This window comes from Amphibalanus amphitrite, unplaced genomic scaffold, assembly GCF_019059575.1.
Source record: "Amphibalanus amphitrite isolate SeventyFive unplaced genomic scaffold, NRLGWU_Aamphi_draft 000011F_arrow, whole genome shotgun sequence".
Lineage (NCBI taxonomy): Eukaryota > Metazoa > Arthropoda > Thecostraca > Balanomorpha > Balanidae > Amphibalanus > Amphibalanus amphitrite.
Window position 1 is genome coordinate 1,475,144 of NW_024881507.1, and position 18,136 is coordinate 1,493,279.

Sequence of the window (18,136 nt, forward strand, 5' to 3'; positions counted from 1 at the left end):
CAGATTATCTGAAGGATAAAATGATTTATTCCGTGATAGAAAACTTGACGAGCTATTGGAAGGCTTAAAACAATCACTTTTTGATGGAGGAAAAAACTTTGCCATAAGTATCTATGCCATGGAGTAAATAAAAGAGCCCACTCTTCGCCGCGCCCGCGAAAAGAAAATGTTCGCTTTTCTATCCATGCTCAACTTTCCCCACGACGTGTCTCAACTTACCCCGCCCATGGGGTAAGATGAGCAACGTGCAAGATGATTTTTGACGTAGCCTTTTCAGTACAAAAATAAGCAGTATGAAACATTTCTGGCCACCATTACATGCGCAAATCACCACTCTGTCCGTCCAACCCGTAAACGCAGAAAAATGATCAGTAGCTTACGAAAAACAAAAAGCGGCTCAACTTACCTCATTCTCCCCTACGTAACATAATTGAGGGCATTTTTTAGGCCATCACAGTATTTGTCAACAATTGCTGTTTGGGGGACTGGGGAGGGTGGTTACTGGCTCATAATCTGTCCCCCCCCCCCCTCCAAAAAAAGAAGAAAGCCACGAAACCGATCATCCGCGAAAAGAACTATTGAGCTCGAACCAAGGTGACGAATCGATTTATAGGTATGCAGGATGACTAACGATGCCACTTTTTGACTTCTTGTGTCAAATAAATTCCATCATCTGGATAGCACGTCAACATTCTATTTGACGTTTTGCAACAAACGTATACTATTTGGCGCGACTAGCCTCATAAATGTTCTGAAACTAAAACCGTTTCTTCGCAATTAACTTGAACCACGTCATCCCAGCTTATGCACGACAAAAATAAAATAATGCTTCAGGATCACATTCCAATGCTTAAAGTTTACTCAAAACCGGTGTGGCTGAGGCACTCTTCGCCACATCTCGTGACGGCCACTATTGTGTTGCATTTTTCGGTAAGCTATTAGTTAATAAGGAAAGGATTGGTGAGTGGGTTGAAAACAGCCCTCACCCTCCACCCCCCCCCTTCTTCAACATAAGCAACCGAAAGATCTGGCGATGGTTTATCCACCTCCTCTGCCGCCGCGCTGCGAGGCCTCGATTCGTTTGGAATGTGGCTTCCTGAGCGGTCCTCCCCGGAGGCAAGGTGAAAGGTCATGGCCTGTATCATAAATTTATACGTTGCTGAATATGTTTTATAGTTCTTCCAAGGCCTTGGACACCGTTTTATTATATCGGATAAGCATTGCACTTTCTTGTCAATCAATACATCTAAAGAAAACTTGATCATAATCTTATACTGCGGCAATTGTAGTTCTGCTTACGGTTGCCTCTTTATGATACGGGCCACCACCACCTCCACTGCGCTGGAGCTCTGGCGTTCTACCCCTCCCCGCTACGGACCGGCCCTCGGGCTAGGTGTGTTAGTACTGAGCGCAAACCTGTAGTAGTCACGTGACTTTCATTCACGTAGCGGGAACGGAAGCTATAGGCGTTACCAAGGACGGGCTCTGGGGAGGCAACCGGCGCGGAAAAATAGCACGATTGTAGTTTTGGAAGAATATCTGTTGCGGTAAGAGGAATTATACAAAACAAACGTCCTAGGAGCAAACATGTGTTATTCCTCCATACTTTGCGCTACATTTCATTTCTCCAATGGCCAGCACTTAGCAAATAATAGCGCAATTCTAAATTGGTAATATATGTGTACAGTAGCAACTGCGGGTCCCTGTACACTGCCTAAATTTTCCTTTTCCATTTGTCGAGGAGCCAGTTTTACCATTTTCATGCCTTTTAGGCCCTGTAACTGTTGAGTTGTGTTTGGCTGCGCGATAATAATTCTTTCAAGATCTTGTTTTTCAATTAATTTTGATGGTGGGAGGCACGCAATGCTCGCTCCCACGACCGTCGAATCTGATGTAAATCATGCGGACATCAAAATGCATAAAAAGTGCGAATGATTCATTTGGCCTTTGGCCAAATGCTTCGAGAAAGCATCCATCGTTGCTTAGAACTGAAATTAAGGCACACTTATGTTATCATACTTCGTTAAAAGCGCTGTTCATTTCATTTGGTCGAGGCTCTAATTTTCACCTTGGCGTGATAGCGGTGAGTTCTGGCTTAACTCTTTGTTTTGCTTCATTGCTTTTGTAATGCTACCAAAGGTGCTCTATAAAATAGAAAATCAGGACCGATAGAGCGCACAGAGGCGCACATTGTGACGGTTATTTCAGTCTCGGGCGATTGTGACGCAGCATTTTACTGTTTACAGAACGTGGCCCTGCGCGAGTCCATCGAGGAGATAACGCGTGAGAACGAGCGTCTGAAGGAGCGGCTCAGCTCCTGTACCTGTCGCTAGAGGGCAGCTCCGGGCGGCGCCCGGGCAGGCGTGGCACACCCGGTGTACCCGCCCGGCCGCGGCAGGGCACGGCGCGCCCGCTGTACGCGCCGCCTGTTTTGTCACAGCGCTGGCGCGGCGCTGTGCTGTGTTTTGTCGGCTATGGTACAAAAAGCGAGTACGGGCGCTCGGTGGCGAGCCGGAGAGGGCGAGCGAGCGAGCGCGGCCGGTCTGAGAGTGCGGATGTGATGCGGGGCGGCGCGGCCGGTCGGCCCGCCGCCGTGATAGCGGGTACGCTGAGCTGCTGATGTGATGAGAGAGACGCCGGCCGGTGTGACTGGGTGCTAGTTGTCCGTGTAGACGTTAGGTTAGGGCGCCAGCCGCGGGCAGCCGCTGGTCTGCAGGACGAGAAGCTATCTCTATCCACTTTCCCCCTTTTATGACGTTTAGCCGGTAGTGTGTACCCTCCCCTGCTTAGGTGTTAAGTTTAGTGTTAAGTGCTGGTTGTTGTGGCTTCTGTGGGCCTGCGTAATCTCCGCGGCTGGCTTTGCAGCGTCACCGGCTCCGCCGAACGGCTGCTCTACATGTCATAACGTCGGTGTCTGGTGTCCGCGTTTATCCGAAATAAGGAGAGAGAAACTATCGCCGAACCTGGTCAACGGACGCGGCGACTCCACATGGTGCTCGGGTGTGATACATAATGGTTTGTAACCCGATAACATATATATATTTGGCGCTCAACAGTAGACAGGTAATCGATATTGACACTATATATGTCAAATATATTTTCGGCACTGAACCACACGACTTGTTTGGATCGATCGTGGGCTGTACAGCACTAGACGTGAGAAGATACACATGTAGCAGTTATACTGAAAGCAAGGCTGCACGCTCCGTACCATCGCTGGATGTAGGGTATATCACAGCAGTAGGGTTATCCAAAAGCATAATCAGTGGAATGTCACCCACACAATATCTAACTAGGGCGGTGTTTCACGGCCGCTAGTAGTGCGCTGCCAGCAGGCTGACTACATGTTCTATAGCCTTGGACTACATAGGATCCGGTTCAGTCTATCACGTTGGAGGGTCCGAGTTTGTCAACGTCTCCATGGAAACCCAATTTGACACGTGTGCTTGGCCGTGAAACACCGCCCAGACTACACCAAAGCTCCGTCAGATGAGTGTGAGGGAAGCGTCCACCGCCACCGGTCTCTGAACCGACAGGACCGGCTCTGCCCGGTGACCCGGGTCACTGTGTCAGCCCGTCGCCTCCGGCCGAGGTCAGGGTCTCATTGAGCGCGCACTCGTCCCTGAACTGTTTGAGCACCGTCTGGTAGGTGCGGGAGAGAGCCCGCAGCTGATCCAGCTCCGCCATCAGCGCGTCCAGCGTGCGCTTCTCCGCCTGCTTCTTCACCAGAACCTGCCGAACGGGCAGACACAGGGGCTGTAACGAGCACGATAGCGCCGCTTATATACACGGGGATAAGCAGCGAGCGGAGGACACAGCAGGCGATTATGTAATGGTGGTTATAGCTTCATAGGGTTCACGGACGAGAGGACTGGAGGCGATTTGCGTCTCTGGTATTGAACTATATTTAGATCCGCTGGTATGGACAATAAACAAGGAACGGTCAGTTACCAAATGGGACCTAGTGACTTATGTGCCAGTCATTGGAATGACTCGTGACTTATTCTCGACACAAATTGAGACAGACACAGAGTTCTGACAGGCAGCGTGCAGTGTGCACACAACACAATATGTACGTACAGCGGATCAGCATTCAGCATTGGGGTTTTTGGGCGCCCGGACTACAGTGGTCATCAGCGGCGGATCAGCATAGCTTGCACACACCGCACAGCGCGATTTCCATCGACATACCACGCCATTGCCGTTCCAATGATACCATGTTTGAGGCAGTACGTGTGTACGGAAGAGGCACTGCAACTCTGTATGCTGAATACGTGAAACCTGACTGCGAAAACAATGCAAAATAATATAACTGTAACTACCAATGGGCGGGTTTATTGTAACGTGCACGCTCGCACATTTGAATAGCAAATGTTCAAACTGTACACAGCTGAATAGTTTTGCACGACGCTGTACTAAAGCGACCCTAACGCGCAGTATGATGGAGCAGGATGTAGAACTAGGCCCTCATTTCCACATTGTCCAGCAAATGACCGAGACTGCAGTCCCCCAATTTTTCAACTGAGGTAGGCATACCCCGTGGACACTGTTTGCCACATCATCGAGACACGAAATGCTGTTCTCAGTGGTCGTAACACGCGAAGTACGACCTTCATATAATGATATAGTAGATCAAATCTGGCTGATAAGATCATAAAACATCTTCTACGTAAACAACCCAAAGCTTAAAATGTATAAAATATATGCAGTGAACAGTTCACAGTTAGGTACACCATGAATTACAATAGGGTGGTGTGATTTATTTTATTGTTACAGAGCTGGCATCCGTGGCTTCTTATGAAGCAGCAAAATAAAAGTGAATTCACCACACTAGGCATGGAACTGTCCGTTACGCCCTTATGAAGAAGCCTGAGTCACACCATTCTGTCGATAACTAATAGATCGTTCCCTAGTCAAATATGAGCGTCCATATCAAGGGTGGATAGAAGAAGGGCCCATGTGGAGTTCAAACCGTAACGCTACAACGGGGTTATCATGGAAGCAAGACTCCAGCTGCAGTTGGTCCCTAACTACCGGAATAAGGGAGGCGTTCAGAGTCGGCACATATCGACAGCATCGGAACCCGCGTCAGGTGGTAGCCAGGAACCGAACAAACACGCCCAAACGACAGGTAACTAGCATGGATAAATGAAAAAGGACATGAATAAATACACTTATGACAGCTCAGCCTGCACAGGAAACCACGATATCTGTCCTTCCATCGAAACAAGCCTTACATAATATCAAAGGTGAAAACCGAACAATATGAATGTTCCATGCAAGGCCGTCTCTGACGCAAGCTATCGGTAACACGAACAATAGTCAATATTTCTTTGGCGGACATTATCATAATCCGATTACGTTTATTCTCTTTCATCATCAATACCTGCTTGCATCGAGAATCAAGCAAACGTCAAACCATGACAAGCAGATAAGGAAATGATGGCATTGGACATGGCGCAAAGAGCCTTATCGCACAGAATAAGCGAATGTGTCACGGAAATGTTGTCCAGCCGCGAATCCTGAATTTTCTTCTCCCGAGTAAGGCAACATCGTGGAAATCATTGCGCTTTCTCAAACACCCTGTTCTCATGGAACGTTGAAATGGGACAACCAATTACAGCTAGGTCTTTACCTATGTTACGTGACCTTTCATCTTTGCTTAAAAATAAATATGTACTTCAGTAGAATCCGCTTAATAAATCCACCTTGGTGAAACGGCGTTTTGGATTTATTAAAGGGACCCTCCCACCTTCAAAAAAGTTAATGAATTGGCATGAAAGTGATGTCGCTCGGTTCAGAAAGAGCAAAAACGAATATCTACCAAATTTCATCGAAAAATATTCATCGGTTTTCAAGATATTAGACTTTTACTTTTGTTTACTTTTTGGGATCTCCGCTGTTCCTAGCGACTTTATTTGAAAGTGCGGCATTTGTTACGCGCAAAGCAGCATATACCACCGCGTGCTACAAAACGTTTTAGTCAAACATTTAACGGACGTTCGAAAGCCTGATGACGTCATCAGATTCCCGTAATGGTTAAGAGATAGGGACCACGCTGGTCCCACCCTGCAAGTAAAGGGAAGAAATTTCTTGAACACCATAAAGCTGCGGGGGTTGCGACCAGGATAAATGGTGGTTTCTGAGCCTGGCCGCAAACTTGGCTATCTCAACTCAAAACTAATGTTAAGGTGGGAGGGTCCCTTTAAAGGGACTATCCCACCTTTAACATGGGGTTTGAGTTGAGATAGCCAAGTTAGCGGCGAGGTTCAGAAACCACTATCTATCTAGGTTGCAACCCCCGCGGCCTCTTGGTGTTGAAGAAATTCGTTCCCTTCATTTGAAAATGGGCCTTGCGCAAGGCCCTGTCTTCAACATGGAGCGACCGTTAGTGTGACGTCACCTCGTTTAGTCATTCTGATTTAAATGGGTTTGTTCGTTGAAAAATCGCTTAAAACTTGGTCTGAACTTTGTTGTGGTGCCTACAGAGTAAAAAGAATCAGCTTTATGACAGTAATGTGGCCTGGGGCAGGAGGTAATTTTGGGCTGTGACGTCACATATTTGAAAGTTTGTGTTTGGATTATGGGAAGCCTAAGATGTTTAATGAAAAATAAATGCCAGAACCGTGTTCCTGGTCATCCAATCTATAAAGTCGGAAATTCTCAGTAGGTAAAATGATATGGGCACCCGAGTGTAAAAGTGCTTCACGATACTGGTGACCTCGATGATGATGATGATGATGATGATGATGATGATGATGATGATGATGATGATGATGATGATGATGATGATGATGATGATGATGATGATGATGATGATGATGAATTGGGGTTTGTGGGCGCCCGGACTACAGTGGTCATCGGCGCCCATACTGGTGACCTGACCTCAACGCAGGACGAATTCATATGATAACTGTACGTCACTTGGCTCGTCATTTTTCATGCATTATAAGCGTAAAACATGAATATTTGAAATGAAGTAAGGTTATGTCACCATGCATCTCTGACTAACGCCACCTAGCCCATGAGGAGGGTGGATGGGCATGCTGAGTGCTGATCAGATCCTGGCTGTGTAGTGCACTGAGCCAGTGCCAGTGTCAGTTGCACTGGGCTGATTGGAAGCAGCACATCCATAATCCAATCAAATAGCATGTCACTTATTAGTACTTCTTCAGGAAAAGTCGTAAGCGTGTCCACTGTCTTACCCACATATTTATGTTGCGTGACGTAGAAGTAACTCAGCCTCAAGATAGGTAATATTCGTGACATATCTTTTCCATCAACATCTTGAATCATGATAATTGACACACGTCGATTTTATCCTGACATTTTATTGTAAATACATATTCTGCAAATGATAAAAGCTCGGCTGGCAGGAGCCAACGACAAGCTGTATCTTAATTGACCTTCCGGCTGCACACGGCATGGCAACAGAGGTATCAGACTTGAGCACTGAGATGGCAGGGGTAGGGAGAGGACGGGAGGGCGGGACCGGGATCGCTCCTCATCCCTCTCCCCAAGTTCCGTCTGCCAATCACTCGCCCCCTCAATATGAAGTCGGCATTCACGTACCTGCCCTATCATGCCATCCAAGTCGGAAAGATAAATGAAAATGCAGCGGATGATTTATGGTGATATGACCTTCAACAAGAGCGGACACATTGGAACGATATGGCCAGTAAGTAGTAACTATGATTTATTGCAGCACTGAACATATGAATAACTTAATGTCAGAGTCAGAGATGTGCTAGAAGATGTACCTAAGTTTGACATCTTTTGACGTGAAAACTTGACGAAATACTATTTTCATCTTCTATGAGGAACATCAGTCCCATGCCGACCTGTCTACCCCAGCTCGCAGTCCGCGGATCCCCAGCGCCCCCCGCACTCCGCGGGGTATTTGGGCACGCGAGCTGCCGGTCGGTGGGCGGGGCCCGCCGGCCGGCCGTCCGACCACCCATCCATCACACCTGTCAGCGCGACCAGGGGTAGCGGCGCATTCAGCCCAGCTCAGCCCAGCCCGGTGATAGCGCCACAGGCTGGTGCTGCCGTCGGTAACGGCCAGGGACGCAGCGCCGACCACCAGCGCTGTCAGAGAATGGAATCCTCACTGGTGGAGAGCCAAGTGACAGAACAATGGTTTCAGAGAGACAAGGCGCCATGACTTCTTTCTCATATCGCTGCAAAACCAATAAATGGCTTTCGGATTATCGCTTGTATCCAAGTGGCCGCTCAGGCACGGTAGCCCGGAGCACACCGATAGGTCGACCTGAGGTTGTGTTTGTCAAGAGGGCGGGCCGGTCTGAGAACCAGTCAGGTGCGTCGCGTGACAATCAACCGCACCAGCGACGTGTCACTTACCGGGCGTACACATACACAAACAACAGAGACGGGCCCCCGATACCGATACACCCGGGCCGAGCCCCGTACCCGGTGACCTGAGCAACGGTGACCGTGTGATTCCCGGAGCCGGCACGAGCGCCGACAGCCGCCGACGGGCCGGCTTTGGGCGTTACACCGTCCACCTGCATAGTCGCCGTGATTTACGGCTCTGTCTTCCAGACTGTGGTCGGTGGTATCCAAAACAAACGGGCAATCTTAGTCATACAGCCAGTCGCGAGTCCGGCTGCACACCAACATCCACGTGCGATCTTGCTAATGGCACGGCTATTTTCGGCGAATGTGACGGGCGGATGTAAAATGTTCTCAGGATGGTCGTATCAGTACTGAGCGTCGGATGGACACACCCGCCAGCATTACCGGGTGGAAGTCGAAATGGAGGCGGGAGCGAGAGCAACCACCGCGCGCGCCCGTCCCTATATACACGGCACTGGGGGTGAGGAACCAACCTCTCCGTAGTGCGTGGACTATGCGCATCATCACCTGGCAGATCCTGTGTACCGGCGGTCGATCCCGGTCCGCTGTGGACACGGAGGCCCAGGCGAGCTGGACCGGGAGGCCCCAGTCTATTTCAGGACAACCTACTGACGTCTGATAAATCATCAAGGCTGTCTGTCGCTCTATGACTGAAGTATTGCGCCGCCTCAAAACTCGACAGCGTCTCCAAACCGATCATGAAAGTCTGAACATCGATTACTGTGCTCACGGAGTCGCGTGACATATTGGTCAACGTGCATCAACTGCGGGCAGGTCATTGGACACCTTCGCATAGCTTCCCGAACAGCGGCGGTCGGCCCTTTGGAGTCGCGGCCGTCTGTGGTCTTTTGAGACGAATTCCTTTGATGTTTAAAAGACGGAGACCGCATACTGAAAGTCATAGACTAATTAATGGTTGCCTAGGAGTCGGCTGACTGTAAGGCGATGCCCTGGGAGACGCCTCGCTCGGAGGACCTAAGTGGTTTGCGACTGTTGGCATGAATAAGGTGTGCAGGAGAAATTCAGCTGGCATGCGGACGCGATAGTACATCAATTATCAAACTATCCTTTTCACACATCACCTCATGTCTTTCACAACCCATATTGCTGTCCCCTCTAAGAAATAAACCGATTATCAAAGTCTCCGCCCACCCGATCCCCCACCTCAACCACCCCTCGGTGGCCGCGGCGGACAGGCGCACCTTGTTCTGGTTGGAGCGGACGTTGAAGACGATGGCGTCCAGCTGCTGGAGGAAGTCGGCGCGGCCCTGCGCCGAACCCCTCGCCGCCGCGTAGTTCTCCGAGACCGAGTTGAGCAGCGCCAGCTCGTTCTCCAGGTAGCGCAGCGTGTCCGAGAGCAGGTTATTGGTGGCGTAGTGCTCCTTGGCCTCCTTGTGGGTCGAGTTCACTGCGAGAGGGAAGCGATCAGTTCACTTCATAGCCATGGGTGGGGGCTGTAAGGCACATTGCGACAGGGGAGAAAAAATTATAACATGAGGGTGGAAAGGTAATTCAGTTCATCGAAAGCGATAAGATTCAGTTCAAAGATAGAGGAGAGGGACGTAGAAGACACGACAATGCGTCATGAAGTCTGGAATTGCCACAGCGCAACAGCAAAACGCTCTTCGCTATATCCCGTTCCGTGATATTTAAAATGAAACAATCTATTCAAACAGTATTTTCAACAAAAAGGGTAATACACCATAAAGCAGCTCAGATCCTTTAGACAGTAGCATCACCATTATCCATCAGAACATACGGGAAAAACACAGGCTCCAGCGTAAGCATCATTAGCTGATTTTGTGTAGAACAACAACCCATTTGACATATTACATTTCCCATAAACATTCCCTCAAAACCCTCTTTCACAGATGAAATACAGAGAGGAGTTATACCGTCCTAAGTCTCACCCTGATTGTAGAGCTCGACGAAGCGTTTCTGATATTGGGCGATCTCGGCCCGGGACGGCACATCGTCCAGCTGGCGCTCCAGCAGTGCCACCTGTCGGCTGACGGCCGCAACCTAGCCGCAAAGGGCGCACACAGATGTCACTGGGCTGGTCACACGCAGAAGACCGGGACGCGGGGGAGGGATACTTTCGTCCCGTTGGGACGGCTTCTGCCGCTGTGGTACGCGGTCGGTGCCCGGTGGTCCGCCTAGTCAAAGGTTTCATATCCTATCATTCCAAAGCTCTGCAGCCTTTTCATGCTGAAAGAGCAGGCACCCAACAAAACAAACATAACACCTAACGTGATGATGGTGATTGGTGAAGCACCCATTCCGTCGTTTTCATCCTCAGAATGCTTAAATCCTTCTCCTCCACGCCGCAAACCTCATTCCGGGCTGGACAGACAGCCTTATCTCATGCGGGCTGCTCCCTTGGAGCGCACCGCTGCTCCCGAGGGAGCACACCCGTACCGCGTGCAGAGAGTGCTTGCGAGACTGGTCGGCCCGTCCATTCGGACGGGCTCAGCCCCGGTGACTCTCTTGGGTGCCTGCCCAGACCAATGTCTCCCCCTAATTTCTATCATCATTCCGGCTCTGAAATGGTCCTGACAGACCGAAAGAGCCTAACTAAAAAAAAAAAAAACGATGGTGAAGACAGCGGTTAGAACTGTGGCATTTTGATCAGACCATATCAGATATGAGAGGCATGCAGATTACTATAACGTCATATCCATCCACGCCATCCTCAGGACAAGTCCGTCCGCATCCCCCTCACGCTCCCTGTCCGGGCTGGCGGCCACCCCACCTGACAACCGGTGGATGAGGTCGGGTCCTCACCGGGACCCGTGTAAATCCTCTCCGGGTGACCGTTTGGGAGGCGGGTGGACTGTTCCAACGGGGCAATAGGGTCCCACACCGGGACGGTCTCGCCGCCGCGACTCACTGTCGGCGACCCGCACAGTCCAATATCTACGACCTATTTTCATATCCCATAGCTCTGCAATGGTCTTTTCACACTGAAAAACTTGTTCCTAATAAAACAGACATAACGCATGAAGTGACGATGGTGAAGAAGGCGAACAGAGCTCTAGGACTTTGATCAGACCATATCAGATATGAAAGGAAGGCTATACGATGCAGGCTCAAAATATGCAGCTATGTCAACCTCCTGTGACAACGGTCGCTGGGTTCGGAATATGGTGAGGTGGGGCTGGAGACGCTACCACATATGATCAGAGCCGACAGACCGAGGCACATATTCCTGATTTGGCTCGGCACCAGCTGTCATGTCCTTATTACCTAATGATGATGCCCACCTCGTGTCCAATGTGGACTATGGTCCAGCTCGAACCCACGTGGCAACCATTTCCATCCTTTGCAATGGTTAGTTGACTTCCTGCACTTGCTCGTGGCCTCCCAATGTTTACATAAACAGCAGGAATCAGGATTATCTAGCACGACAGCAATGTAACAAGCAACGAAGAGGACAACGTACACGACGATAAATTTGATGATCAGCCAATCTTCACAGTAAAATAACAATATACAACTGTCACGGCTATTTGGTGGTCGACCGAAGCATGCAGAAGATAGCAGGCGATCATTGATGACGCAGATAAGATGTTTTTAATTGAACCGTTGAGTCGTTTTGACATGTGGAGGAAACGCTGAATAATTAACTTCTTCAAAAGGGTGTAAGAATAAATAAATAAACATATGCAGCGATAATCCTTCTATGAATCTTCCACCCTTAATGCAATATGCAATAGAAACAAAAACGAAAAACTGCGAGGCAGGTAATATGGCTAAAGTTTCATCGTAGCGATTTTAAAAGTCTAGTCGAGTGAGGCACACATCTAATTTTGTTCCTATCTTCTGGTGAAAAGATGCTCAGCCCCATGCGCTTCACCCCGGGCAGCAGGATGGAAGGACAACTCCTCGTCAAACACTATCCGTTTATAGCATTGCACCCAGTGTTATTCTACACCGTAGGCGTCGCATGGAATAATCGACTGCAAATGGTCCTGGTCCCCTCCCAGCTGTCACCCCACAGCGCTTCCTCCAGGGTTGTCCAGTGCCCACTGCCTGTCCAAACATCCAGTAATAAATAAGGTAAGAATCACACCTCGTCCGATCTGTTACCTCACATCAGCAGTCAGGCGAACTGGAAATGGAGTTGGCAATGCTGCCAGCCCGGTTGTGCAGGCGGAAGAGGGCGTCTCACGTCACCTCCATCCTCAGTCAGAGAAGGGCGGCGACATCGGTCCTCCGACGGATGACTCAGTCGGGTGGGGGGGGGGGGGGGGAGGGGGTTTGAGACTAGCCCGGGTCCTCAGTCGAATGGGGAGATGGCATACTGACCTGGGTGCTTAGTAGGAGGAACTGTCTTGGGTCCTCACTAGGGGCTTAAACTGACCTGGGTTATCAATGGGGTAAATTAAAACTAATCTGGGTCCTCAGTTGGAGTAATTGGCCTGTGTCACTAGTCAGGTAGTGAGGACTGTTACTGACCTGTGTCTTCAGTCGGGGGACCGTTACTGACCTGTGTCTTCAGTCGGGGGACCGTTACTGACCTGTGTCCTCAGTCGGGGGACCGTTACTGACCGGTGTCCTCAGTCGGGGGACCGTTACTGACCTGCGTCCTCAATCCGTCCACGACGACTGTCTGTTTCAGCACCTCTCGCTCGGTGTCCGGGTCGGAGCGAGCACGACCGTCGACACTCTCCTGGAGACGGCTGGACGGGCGGACAGAGGGACACGGAATGGTTAGACTAGCATAGAGACGGGCAGAACGGCGAACGTACACACAGGGCTGAGCGGATATACCAAGACAGAAGGTTTAACGACGGTGAGAGAGACACACAGACAGATATACATAGACGGTAGGACGAACTTAGAGGCGGGCAGGGGGACATCGCAGACCCGGTTAAGCGTACACACAGAGGCAGATACTGTGATCAGCAACCACAGTCAAACGAAGAGAGGCCTGTCGTCCATTGTCGGTCGGGCGCCGGCCTATCCGAATCGAACTGAACGCGAGTCCGTGTGATTTTAATCATGTACTTTCTCCTTCACATTTTGACAATCAATGTCGAAATGCTGATGCTGATGATTTGGGTTTATGACATTCCCGGACCACCCAGCTCATCAGCATCCAGCATCCATCCACCCCACCCTAATGATCGATCCAAACACGATTCAGACGATCCGTTTTTTACAGTCGTTTTTCGTTGATCACCTAACGAGAACGTGGGTTAACAGTTATACAATGGAGACATTCGTCATGGAAAATGAGCAAACCAATTAACAAATAAATAACATGGCATGTTTCTGTGTAAAGAATGCCGACAAGCCCTAAGTGCGATAAATGAGCGCCTATCAGAGCAGAATATCACTGTTGCATGTATTTGTATATACAGAGCAATAAAAGTATGTTCCATGCAGGTACTAATTGACGAAATGTCGAATTCTGACGAATTAAACAGTTTCTTATCAACAATGGTTACACGAAACCGAAGTTCGACATGAAATACGCAAACTGCTTCACGAAAAAGTATCATATCACTACCAAACTGGGTCAAGCAAGGTAAGTCTGTCATCACAACAACTCCAGCTGCAAGGCATGCATACTGGAGAGTGGAGGCCTAGTGAAAACATGGCCTAAAGAGTAATGAGGTCACTATCAATACTTTGATAGATGAATTAATTTGCTTGATTTCATTGGCCGTATGCGCTGAAAATACAAATAAACCAAAGGTGTTACTTTTTGAAATTGGGTAACAACGGCACAATTCCTACAGAAAATGCTAAAATTACACAATTCAGCATATTTGTATCACAAACCACGATTCCAAACCAATGCAACGATAGATCCTGGTTTCAGTTTTTAAATAAAATTCGCCTCAATGATAAGCTGTGTAGTTATAGGTCAACGCTGATATTGGAGTGTAATTCGTAGCACCTCAGCACGTTCACGTAGCACTACATTCTACATACATACCCTTCCGGCGTCCGCTTTACCGGCAAGAGGCTAAAGTGAATGTTTGATCTGCACAATGTGCATCGCTGATGGCCCTGCGTTTTATAAGCTAATATGCTGGGGCAGGGTATATTGTGCTGGGGTTCGGGATGTGCGAGTAGCGTCCTCTCTGACTCGGTGCCCAGCCGATGATTTGGCCTTTTTTAGGCACCGTGCCGTGCCAATTCCCCAAAATGAGCCCCTGTTCGGGCTTAAAAGCTGATGACGCTAGCTGGTGCTTGTGGCAACAGAAAAAAGTAACGACAATTCTAAGAAGATTATGAAATTCAAGCCATTAGATCATATTAGAAAGTCAGTTTCATGCACACTACCGAATGTTTCACTCCAATATGCAATTAAAAATTCGCAGCGAGAAAGGAATGAGTCGCCTTCGGCACGCAAAAACGTTGTTCAGCACTGACAAGGATAACTCAATAAATTGGACAGTTGGGAGGGACCAAACGTCCATGTCATGCCTGTGTTTTAAATGGCCATTTTAGGTGCTGCGTAAAATGATATTTTTTCAACTGAGTCATGTCCACGTCTCAGAATGATGAAATTGTCCGACGTCCGTGTTACAGTTACTCGTATTTCCCTTGTATGAGAGCGAGATGACACTTGCATATTAGCACCGTGGGATATTAACCCGCGCACCGACGGGGGAGGGGGCGGATGACCGCCCCCCCCCCTGAGATCTCGATAACGAAGCAAGATAGCGACAAGCGGTAAACGGCATGGGATACGCACGGACAAGGTCTACAGTTTTTACTTAGGTCATTTTCAGGTCAGGTCAAAGATGACGTCACAGGAATAAAAAAGTCAAAATGGCGGCGCTAGATATGGAAAATTTTTCTCGAATAACTTTCGAATTAGCAGAGCTAGCAACAATTTAAGGGCATCATCGTGATCCTCTCGTCAATCCACATCGAATCATATATATGTTGACCTCGAACGGTCAAGGTCAAAGGTTGACTGCAGGTCACGTGACCTCGAGGTCATCATGTATATCATTCGATGCGCCTTGACGAGCTGAACACAATAAGACCATCCGCGCGGCTGTATCTTGTTCCTGTAAGGAGTTATTGGCAAAAAAACCTTCGGTGACCTTTGATGACGTCACATTACCTTACAGCTGGCCAGCAGCAAAACAGGCCTCAAGGTAGTGAAGGTTGATCGTATATGAAGTCATATATGGTATATGGGGCCATTCCGACGCGTTTTAGTGGTAAAAACAGGGAGCTGATTTTTCCCCCATTGCACAGTGATGCAAATGGGGTTCACGAGTGGCCATAAATACCCAAAAGTCAAGTTTACCAAATCGAGTTAATTGCGATATGGCCGAGTAGACAAATGTTTGGGGCATCTGAAATCACATGGTTTTCATGTTTTTGTCAAAACCGGCCTCGTGTATAATCGTCAGAAGTCGTGACATTTTCTAGGTCGTAAAATGACGGTCAGACACTCGCAAGTTCAAACGCCGCTGGTTTGCGTTCATCTCGTACAAATTGAAAAAATTATGCATGAGAATGATCCCCAAAGCCTTCTGCTTCTAATGCCGGGTCACAAAAAGCCGTATCTCATTCACTTTGGCGGTAATCTGACTATTTATCATCATGTTGCAATCGCAGTTTTTTACTAAGAAAAAAATGCTTTCGTTTCACCTACAGCACTTAACACAGTATGTGCCCGTTAGTTCACCATACCATAGCCTTCCCTAATCATTTCTGAGTCGCATCGTGAAAGAATTAAGGCGCTAGCACAGGGCTGACCGGCGCTACAGAGGTTTTTGTCCGGGCTGTCGGGCGCCTCAGTGGGCGCGCAGTGGTCGGGTGGGTGCCGCCGCGCGGCGTCCGGGCGGCGCGGCGGCGCGGCCGCCCGGCCCCGCCCGCTGCGCCGCGGCACCCGACCGTGCCGGACGAAAACTTCTGTAGCGCCGGACAGCCCTGTGCTAGCACCTTAATTCTTTCACGATGCGACTCAGAAATGATTAGGGAATGCTATGATATGGTGCACTAACGGGCACACACTGTGTGAAGTGCTGTAGGTGAATTGAAAGCAAATATTTTTGGTAAAAAACTGCGGTTGCAACATGATTACAAATAGTTAGCTCACCGCCAAACCAAAATAGATACGGCTTTTTGTGACGTGGCATTAGAAGCAGCAGGTTTCGGGGATCATTTTCATGTATAACTTTTGCAGTTTGTATGACATGAACGCACGCTAGCGGCACTTGAATTTCAAGTACCTACCTGACAGTCATTTTACGACATCGAAAATGTCTCGACTTCTGACAATCCTACACGAGGCCGGTTTTGACAAAAACATTAAAATCATACTTTTTCAGACACCCCAAACATTTGCCTGACTGACCATATTACGATTTATTCGATTAAGTTAACTTGAATTTTGGGCCTTTTTCGTATTTATGGCCACTCGTGAACCCCATTTGCATCACTGTGCATTGACTGATAATGGGGAGGTCGAGAAATTGACCTGACCTTAGGTCATCGATATCAAAATTCCGAGATATACAAATTGTAGCTATCAATGACCTTATAACATCCTGGGACTTTCAAAGGCCTCCGTCATCTAGGTACTGTTGCTATGACACGGTGACAAAGTTGCAAAAAAGTGACGAGGTTGGGTCATTCGAAGTAACCTGGTGACCTGACCTTAAAAGTTAGGAGGTTCAAACTGGCACACCATGTGCAAAATTGATGATAGAATAGTCATACCAAATTTCGCGGCGCGGTTTTATCACTATTCACGAAAAACCTCGGGGGGGGGGGGGCGGATAACCGACCCCCCGTCGGTGCGCGGGTTAAAAAGCGGTACCTACTCTACTGTAACTAATTATCATTATTACATCATAGTTGAAAAAAAAAACATCTTGAGTGGCTGTACGCTTGCAAAAAAAGAATGTTCATTTCATTATTCATCCAGATGTGTGCCATAATAGGTGTACTCTGTTAAGTGCACCTTACACTCTAGTTATGGTACACAACATTTACCTATCCTACAAACGGACATAAAATACTCCAAGACCGAATTATGAACTGTTCAAAGCGACATGATTATGTAACGCTGGTGCGTTTCATTTTCCCTCCCCAAACCAACCCGTTCCCAAATTCATCCTTCATAACAGCAGCGCGCCGGCGACCGGACACCGCTGACCCGCCGACCATCTGGCCGACACCGGACGGCAGGACAAACACGGAGCTGAGACTGCGCCGCCAAACGCCATTATCCTGCGGCCCTTACAGAGCCGTCTCACCGCCGCTGACCGTGGAAGGGTCCAGCAATGGGTCCCAACCCCGGTCAAGGGGGGGGGGGACGGACGAACAAAGGCACGCAGCCTCCTACGCGCGGCGAACGGACGCCGTCAGCCTGGGAAACAGGACACGACAGCGCCGCTGCGGCAGCGGGAGGCCGGGGCGCCCGGGACCAAATTGACCACCGGTATCACACTTCAAAGGCAATTTCTTCAAAACACGGCTCGAAATAGCACATTCCAGGATGTGCCGAGACTGGCGCCGACAATCAGCATCGTGAAACTGGGACAGAGTAACAACATCCAAATTCCAGCATGGCACGGCACATCCGCATTCTCGGACCCGGAACCCACGCTGGCAAACCTGGCCGGAGGCCACGCATCGCCACTGGCAAAGTTTTCAAAATTCACCAATCGACGTCTGGATATTCGAAACTGGGAGGAGCATGCAGAGAAGACAGCGCTCACCATGGAAACGGCACGCCGGAGGCTGCACAGCGGGAAAACGCATACGTTTCGGCCCA

The 18,136-nt window shown here is 49.0% G+C and overlaps 2 protein-coding genes across 8 annotated transcripts in view; one reads left to right on the forward strand and one right to left on the reverse strand.

The window, feature by feature from the left end:
- LOC122382274 (thyrotroph embryonic factor-like) overlaps window positions 1–3,116 on the forward strand; it is a 30,993-nt gene extending 27,877 nt beyond the window's left edge. For 5 of the 7 annotated variants that reach the window (XM_043367411.1, XM_043367421.1, XM_043367441.1 and 2 more), the window contains exon 7: window positions 2,247–3,116. In XM_043367411.1, coding sequence (XP_043223346.1) covers window positions 2,247–2,333 — 87 coding nt within the window. In that variant the 3' untranslated portion in view covers window positions 2,334–3,116. Of the gene's footprint in view, window positions 1–1,704 lie in introns of all 7 variants that reach the window. The other 2 variants (XR_006256656.1, XR_006256657.1) reach the window with 2 other exon arrangements.
- LOC122382238 (coiled-coil domain-containing protein 93-like) overlaps window positions 3,017–18,136 on the reverse strand; it is a 55,267-nt gene continuing 40,147 nt past the window's right edge. Inside the window, exons 9-12 of the mRNA XM_043367330.1 lie at window positions 12,959–13,058; window positions 10,287–10,398; window positions 9,579–9,784; window positions 3,017–3,732 (exon numbers count right to left, since the gene is read on the reverse strand). Coding sequence (XP_043223265.1) covers window positions 3,562–3,732; window positions 9,579–9,784; window positions 10,287–10,398; window positions 12,959–13,058 — 589 coding nt within the window. The 3' untranslated portion in view covers window positions 3,017–3,561. The remainder of the gene's footprint in view (window positions 3,733–9,578; window positions 9,785–10,286; window positions 10,399–12,958; window positions 13,059–18,136) is intronic.